Raw genomic sequence first — 8,637 nt, 5'->3', positions numbered from 1 at the left:
TGGGGTCGTGAGCCGCGGCGCGGCCTTCGCCTTCGCCTTCGTCCCCGTGACGCCATCGCTCGGTCTCTGAAACCGTCTTCCCCGTCGTACGCAGGTGTGGTTGCCACGAGAAGGGCGATTCCGGCCCCAGCGACCCCCCCTCATCCATCCCAAGTCGCTTCCTGGTGGTCACCGACACTGTCCTGCACCTTGGACGTGTGGCCGTGAACAAGATCGCGCCTTGCTCTCGTGGGGCCTTTGTTCTCGTGGGGAGCAAACACAGGATTCCAGGGAAGTGCTAAGTACTATAACGGGAAACGAAGCCAGGTGGGAAGATGGCCTGTTTTTGTTCAAGGTGGGGTCTCACTCTGTTGCCCAGTCTGGAGTGCAGTGGCAGGATCACAGCTCACCACGACCTCGACCTCCGGGGCCCAGGCCATCCTTTAACCTCAGCCTATGGAGTAGCTGGGACTCCAGGTGTGAGCTACCCCGCCTAGCTGGTTTTTAAGTTTTTTGTAGTGATGCGGTCTCACTAGGTTGCCCAGGCTGGTCTCGAGCTCCTGGACTCGAGCAGTCCTCCCTCTTCGGCCTCTCAAAGTGCCGGAATTAGAGGTGTGAGCCGCTGTGCCCGGCCTGGTCCCAGAAAACGGATGGAAAGGCCCAAGGAGCTTTGAGAGCAACAGGTACATGGGTTGGAGGGTACAAGGTAAGACCACTTGGAGGCAGGGGTGGTGCACGGAAAACCCTGAGGCTGTAGCAGAAGAGACAGGAGCCAGGTGAGGACCAGGCTGATGCCAGCGGAGATGTGAGAACGTGATGGAATTTGAGTGTCTTTGAAAATACACTTAAAGGACCTGCTAATTAATTGAATGACAAAAGAATAAATTGAATGAAAAAGAGTAAAGAAGAACCAAAAATATCTTCTAGGATTTCAGCCTGAGCAACTGAGTGGATGGACGGTAGTACTCTTACAATGACCGGAAAGATGGAGTTGTCTCCCCTGAGAGACAAAGTTTCAAGGGCAGGGATTCCTTTGCAGTCCTGGCACCTAGCAAGAGACTGGCCCTAGGTGACAGTAAATGTTGAAATGAACATGGCACATGTAAAAGGATCCCTCACCTTCACCTAGGCCTGCACCCCCAACTCAGCATTCCAGCACAAGCCACATCCAGCCCCCTCAGACACACAAAAGCCTGGGCCCCGCCAGCGTACCCTTGTACGGCCAGCTGTGTGTATTACTTCCAGAGCCGGTCCTTGGCGGTTCCTCAGACTCCCGGGTATATATGGTTGGGAGGCAACCAGTCATGCTGTCCACATACAGTTTTTGGGAATTCCGGGACTGACTGTTGGGAAGAATTTATTCCCTCTTTGTCTCCAGATCAGGAGGCAGGTCACAACAGTGGCCACACAGTGCACAGAGGACCGCCCCTCACAGCTCCATGGCTGGGATGTAGCATTTCAACTACACCACTACCACCACTGCCCCTCTGCCCCGAGCGGGAAGCGCCTCTCCACCTCAACTGCCGGTGTGTCCTCGTCCTCCTCCATTTCTCTGATGGCCCAAGGCCTCCAGGGATTAGCTCAGGTGTAACATCTGTTCTGCTTCCAGCCCCACCCACCTGGCACATAGCCAGGGCTACAGGGCTGACTTCACCACTGCTTTGAATCAACGCCAGCTAACAGGACTGGGTGCTTCATTAAATAGGAACACACTTGAATAAAATATGACTTTTTTTTTTGCTGCTAGCATTTTATTTATTTATTTAGTTGGAGTCTTGCTCTGTTGCCCAGGCCAGAGTGCAGTGGCATGCTCACGGCCACTGCAGCCTCAACCTGCTGGGCTCAGGTGATCCTCCCACCTCAGCCTTCCAAATAGCTGGAACTACCTGCACGTGCTACCACACCTGGCTAATTTTTTGATTTTAGAGATGAGGGCTTGCCAAGTTGCCCAGGCTGGTCTCGAACCCGTGGGTTCAGGCAATCCTCTCACTTCAGCCTCTCAAAGTGCTGGGATTATAGGCATGAACCACCGCGCCAAGCCTGCTGCTAGCATTTTAATTATGAACTTCCGTGTATTCCTTAGCACTCATGCAACTTGGCTTTTACTAAGCAACCATCCTGCGGCACATTTGGAAGGCTCTGAGACTTGGTCCCCATGCTCAACTTTAGGGCTTCTCTGCAGAAAGAAACGTTAGTGGTACTTACACTACTAGGCTAGATGAGGGGGACCAAAAAACCCAAATTAGTTTCTTAGAGGGTGGGCCCCTTGTAGTACGGGCTTCTGCCATTAGGTAATGTTCTAGGAACCCTCTGGCATCAGTGTACCAACTGATGGTGTTGTGAGAGGCTGTTGGCCTCTGGTATAATTTTTTATTTTGTAGATTTTATTTTTTTGAGTTGGAGTCTCACTCCATCACCCAGGTTGGAGTGCAGTGGCATACTCATAGCCATCCCAACATCAACCTGCTGGGCTCCAGCAATCCTTCCGTCTCCGCCTTCCAAGTAGCCGGAACTACAGGCACATGCTACCATTCCTGGCTAATTTTTAAACATTTATCATAGAGACAAGGTCTCCTCAAGTTGCCCGGGCTGGTCTCGAACCTGCAGGCTCACACAATTCACTCGTCTTGGCCTCCCAAAGTGCTGGGATTATAGGCTGAGCCACCGAGCCTGGCCTAGATTCTTTCAAGTGTTTGCTCATTTCATGATGGGTGATTTACAAGTGCACCTGTCCACACCCCGATGAGTGTTCAGCAGTTTTTTTGTTGTTGTTGTTGTTGTTGTTGTTGAGTTGGAGTCTCACTCTGTCGCCCAGACTGGAGTGCAGTGGCCGCTCCCGGCCACCGCAGCCTCGACCTGCTGGGCTCCGGCGATCCCTCCACCTCAGCCTTCCAAGTAGCCAGAATTACAGGCGCGCACTACCACGCCCATCTAATTTTTTTTTTTATTTATTGTAGAGATGAAGTCTCACCAAGTTGCCCTGGCGGGTCTCGAACCCGCAGGCTCAGGCAATTCACTCACCTCAGCCTCCACAGGCGCGGGATTACAGGCTGAGCCATCGAGCCCAGCTGTTCAGCAGTTTTTGACCAAAAGCAGCATGACCCCCGCGCCCCAGCCTCCCTATTCACCTGATCTCACCCCGAGCAACTTTTGTTACCCCAGATAAAAAAAAAGTACTCAAAGGGAAACGTTTTGCCTATGTGGAAGAGGTGAAACAAAAAAAGGCAGAAGCACTAAAAGGCATCAAAATTGACAAGTTCAAAATGATTTTGAGCAGTGGAAAAAGCATCTCAATAGGTATATTGCATCAATCAGAGAATTTTGAAGGTGACTAAATTTAAACATGTAAGAATACGCAATTTTTTACAAATCACTCCATATTTGGGGTCTCCCTTGTATATTACTGTTCACATTGCTCCATTTGCCTAAGTTCACGAAAAAGGTTTCAATTTCATGCTCTGAGTTGAAATGCCCCTGTAACCCACCCTCCATTTGTGATTCTCATACTGTCTTCCTTCTGCTTAGCAGGATGGCATCATCCAGTGAGAAAGGTCATTCTTATCCCTGTGAGGCAGGGTCTCTCTAGCACAGATTGGGTCCTTCGTATGGGGAGAGGGCGAAACAAGTCCTCGTTCCTGGGCCTGCTCCTTGGATGGACTGGCTGGGCAGATCAAGCCCCCACACTTAGTGGGATGAGTGTTGGCAGACCCCAAACTGTCTCCTGCATCCTTCCAGGAGACAGTTTCCTTTACCAGTACATAGGCTCCACCTACACAGATGCCTAAACCAGTCAGCCTTAGGGAAGCCAAAAAGGGAGGTGTGGCTGATGGTTTTGCTTCCTGTCCCTCCACTCCAGCTGACTATCCCAAGTGGTCTTCTTTGTGCTAGGTCTCAGAATCAACGAACAGGCTGACCTAAAAACCAACTTGTATTCAGCTTATCAAAGCAGGCCTTCTGATATAGCGTCTACCACAGGTTTTCTTTTTCTTTTGTGAATTGGAGTCTCACTGTCACCCAGGCTGGAGTGCAGTGGCATGCTCATGGCCACCGCAGCTTCAACTTGCTGAACTAAGGTGATCCTTCCGCTTCAGCCTTCCAAGTAGCTGGAACTACAGGCATGCGCCACTATGCCCAGCTAGTTTTTGATTTATTGTAGAGATGAGGTCTCGCCAGGTTGCCCAGGCTAATCTTGAATCCCGGGGCTAAGGTAATCCTCTCACCTCCACCTCCCAAAGTGCTGGGATTACAAGCTTGAGCCACCGTGCCTGGCCTTTTTTATTTATTTTTAATTTTTTTTTTTGAGTTGGAGTCTCACTCTGTCACCCGGACTGGAGTGCAGTGGCACGCTCCTGGCCACTGCAGCCTCAACCTGCTGGACTCCGGCGATCCTTCCGCCTCAGCCTTCCAAGTAGCTGAAACTCCAAGCTCGCACTACCACAACAGGCTAATTTTTTTATTTATTGTAGAGATGAGGTCTCACCAAGTTGCCCAGGCGGGTCTCAAACCTGCAGGCTCAGGCAATCCACTCACCTCAGCCTCCCAAAGCACAGGATTACAGGCTGAGCCACCGCGCCCAACCTTTTTTTTTTTTTTAAGAGACAAGGTCTCAATTTGTTGTCCAGGCTGGAGTGCACAATGATAGCTCACTGTAACCTGAAACTCCTGGACTCAAGCATTCATTCCACCTCAGCCTTCTGATAGCTGGGACTACTGGCCCATGCCACCATGCTCAGCTCATTAATTTTTCTGCAACAAGGTCTTGCTATGTTGCCCAGGCCAGTCTCAAACTCCTGGCCTCAAGTGATCCTCCCACCTTGGCCTTCCAAAGTGTTGGGATTACAGGTGAGCCACTGCACCCAGTCCTGCAGTTCATTTTTTAAAAAAGATACAAGTATTATTAAATGTATACTTTAATAAAGCCAATAGTTATTTTACTTATAGGAGCTTTAAAAGTAAGATACAAAATGTAGAGTTCCAGTTTGGAAGCATTGTAACTATTCACACAATGTCCTGCTGATGCCCGAGCAAGGCAGCCATGCCCGGCCATGCAAAGGACACACACACTCACACACGCACACACATGCGCTTTGGCGAGACCCCCTCTGCCAAGCGCAGCACCTGGAATTACCAGTGTTCAGAGCAAGGCGGTGCTGGGAATACAGCACCTACACGGAGACCACACAAACAGCATCACACAATCTCATTGCTTATGGAGATGCAATTACAAAATGTCTTCCTTAATAGAGAAAAACAAACTGGAAAGTGACAATTAGCGATGTCACCAGTGCTGGGGCATCAGGACTGCCGACCTCTCTGTCCAAGATGAGGTCTTTTGGGAGGCACTATTAAAACAAGAGTACTTCAGTATAATAGAACTTGAAATACAGGGTACTGTGGACACATTACTGAAGGAGATAGAAAACTATCTTACAAGGAAAACAGCCACAAACAACTTTAACAGAGAGATTAGTGTGCACACTGTGACAGCTAACAGACAAAAGCCACGCAGGATTGGTGCAAAGCACGTGCCTGAAAAAGTCTATGTACAAAATAGTTTTCTGTAAACATGGTGAGGTGAATGCTCAGAACCCACGGTGAAAGATCATAAATACAGGCAGCAATGGCATCCCCACATAGCACAAAAGACAACACCCGAGGCCTAGAAACAGCCTGACAACACAGTACTAAAAATTCAGGTGGCTGGGCTCAGACACCCTCAGGGTCCTCTATAATGTGTGTGTGTGTGTGTGTGTGTGTGTGTGTGTGTGTGTACATACATATATATATTTTTTGGTATTTTTAAATATAAATTTACTTATATCTGTAGAAAAATGAGAACATAAATGTGTTATCACAATCTTTGCTGGAAAAGCTTTTATGGAGTTAGGAAGAATAAACCATTTATTAGTAGTTAACATATATTAAAATGGTTTAATGATTTAAGAAAATATAAAAAAAAATATTAATACTGTCAAACTTTTATACCAGAAAATATCATGGATTTTTCTCATTAGACTTTTTCAAAGATGAAATATGAAAAATTTAAATAAGTTTTATATAAAGAACTTTCTTTAACCTCAATTAATATACAGTGGGTTATGTCTAGTATATAGATATATTTATTATTATTTCTCAATTTAAGCACCATTCAATTCTTTTGGATCCATTCTGGCTGGAAATATATCCCTAAATCCACAGGATGTTAGCTATTTAATGGCACACTTAACTGAAAACGAGGTGGATTTTTTTTTTTTTTTTTAAGGAAAAGACATTAATTTCCATCTATATCTTAATTGGTTTGTCACAAATGTTACTGTAATTTCAAGTGCAGGTATCTCTGAGCAGTCACTTGCCCACACCCCTACACTCTGAGGATGTGTCAGTGCCTCTGGCCATGTGGGAGGGTCCAAGGGCAGCAGGTGCAGCTTTAGACTGCACACAGACAGCAGCCAGCTAGCTCGTCTCCATATACTTTCAGCAATATGGCATCATGTATAACATCAGTTATACAGTCCTGTTTTTGTAAATCTGGTAAAGGCTGCACTCCCTGGGTACTGCTGGGTGGTGAGGGGCTGCCCAGCCACAGAAAACCCAGGCAATTGCTTCTGATCACAAATAATCTATACTTTGCTTATTTTGTATAAGCTTAAATAAAGATAGTGTTAAACCTCCAGCCAGTATATTCGTAATTTTAAAATACCCAATGTATTTTAGGTAGGAGATAGTTTAACTAAAAACCTACACGACAAAATAGCTATAAAATACAGTGACTGGTGTGGTCATCACTCAAGGTGTTAAGGAGTGAAAAGAGAGGGTTTCCAAAGAATGGTCAGTTTTGCTCTCAGCCTTCAGGCCTGATGCCTTTCCAACACACAGCACCACTTAAAACCGAACAGCTGTATTTCTTAGAGTGTCACCTGTGGCCATCTACATCAGAATCACCTGAAGTGCTTCTTAGCCTGCAGATTCTCCAGCATCCCCTTGAGGGTCAGAAACCTCTGTCTTTAGCAGGCTCTCCAGGGAGCCGATGCCTCCAAAGTTTGAGAAGCCGGGTTTAAAGGCTTAGAGCTGCCCACCACCCTCGTCCCCAAGGAACCCTCCCTGAGACAGGGCGGCACTGGTCCTCTGGGGAGCTGATGTGAACCCGTCGGCCCCGGGGTGGGGACACCTGCCCCAACAACTCTGGGCAGACTGGCAGGCTGGTCTTGGGTCAGTACTGGGGCAAATAGGCTGGCCTGCGCTCAGCCTTCCCGGGGAAGGCCTTGAAGCCCTTGGGTGCTGCCTTGTGTGCTGGTGGGGCTGGGGGCTGGGGTGGGGTCTGCACATAGGAGAAGGAGGCAGCACTGCAGTCGCTGGTGGCAGCCCACACGGGGGACTGCAGCATCTGCATGGTGTCATTCCACTGGCTGCCAGGGCTGGCGACTGCGTAGAGCGGTGCGCTTGGGCTAGGTAGTGTGCTGGGCAGCGGGGAAGGGTGTTGCCAGGGTGCCTTGGGTGGCCACGTTTTGGTTTTGTTATCCTGAGAGAAAGAAGAGAGCTCTTAGTGGCACTTCTGGTCATTTATCATCTTCCCACCTCCCCAGATCTTGGCTCCTATTCCCACCTAGGAGGAAAGGTGAGTTCCCCACCCCCTCCCCACAGCACTGTCCGGCAGAACTTTGCAATGATAGCAGCGTTCTATGCCTGCACTGTCCAATATGGCAGCCACTGGCCACAGATGGCTCATGCAATTTAGGAGCTGAATTTTTATTTGTATTTAATTAACTGAAATTAAATAGTCACATGTGGAGAGTGACTATCATACTGGACAGCACAGCCCCAGAACTTCCTCTGCGTGTGGTTCTGAGTTAGCTGAGATAGCTCATGATTCACACAAACTCACGAGAAAAAAGTTATTCGCCACAAAAAAGACCCTCATTACTTTGAGGCCCTCGTAAGACTGAAGCCATGACACCTTACCCAGGGTCTGCACCCACAGAGCCAACCCTCAATACCTGATTCACATCCTCCACTGCAGTGAGGAGAGGTGGCGAGGGCAGTGTGCTGGTCTCCTGCTCTCCGCTGCTGTGTTTCCTGAAAGAACCAAGAGCTCAGAACAGTGATTACTTGGCTTCATGCCCAGCCTACCTGCAGGGAAACCCTAGCTGCTTGGCTCCGGTTCTGTGGGGAGGCGGCCTTGGGTCCACTGCATTCAGGGGAATGAATACAGGGCACTGAATGGTGCTCCTGCAAAGTCAGCATAGGTGGGTGGGGCAGGGGTTAGGGGTGCCAGGCACTGGCTTTTTTCAGCTGCTGAGTCCACTTTTGTTAATTTATTCACAGATACTGTTTACCAAGCACTAGGGATATGTGACTTAAGGCCCATTAGTTTTCTAATAACACGAAAAAGTTGTTTACAATGTTTGATTTTTAAAAAGGCAGAATATAGCAGATTCGGAGCCAGTACTTCTGCATGCAGATGGCAGTCTCTGCAGAGGTGGTGCTAGAAGTGACTCCTTGGAAGTCTAAGCAGTCACATGTCTAAAACAGAAGCCTTAAACTCCAGGCCTGGTTCAAACATGCTCCTCCTGCAATCCCCCATCTCAGTTCATGGCATCCCTTTCACACAGAAGCTCATGCAGAAACCTTGCATGTTGACGTTCCCTCTCATACACACCC

General features: G+C 48.4%; 1 protein-coding gene across 1 annotated transcript in view; it reads right to left on the bottom strand.

Annotated features, from left to right (window-relative positions):
• Window positions 1-6,086: 6,086 nt before the first annotated feature.
• KIAA0355 (KIAA0355 ortholog) overlaps window positions 6,087-8,637 on the bottom strand; it is a 62,944-nt gene continuing 60,393 nt past the window's right edge. Inside the window, exons 13-14 of the mRNA XM_008067408.2 lie at window positions 7,974-8,052; window positions 6,087-7,498 (exon numbers count right to left, since the gene is read on the bottom strand). Of these exons, the coding sequence (XP_008065599.1) occupies window positions 7,190-7,498; window positions 7,974-8,052 (388 nt within the window). The 3' untranslated portion in view covers window positions 6,087-7,189. The remainder of the gene's footprint in view (window positions 7,499-7,973; window positions 8,053-8,637) is intronic.

This window comes from Carlito syrichta, unplaced genomic scaffold (genome assembly GCF_000164805.1).
Source record: "Carlito syrichta isolate Samal-C Ts95f unplaced genomic scaffold, Tarsius_syrichta-2.0.1 Scaffold309576, whole genome shotgun sequence".
Lineage (NCBI taxonomy): Eukaryota > Metazoa > Chordata > Mammalia > Primates > Tarsiidae > Carlito > Carlito syrichta.
The sequence above is the reverse complement of the archived record's forward strand: the minus strand, read 5'-3'. Positions and strand labels throughout refer to the sequence as shown.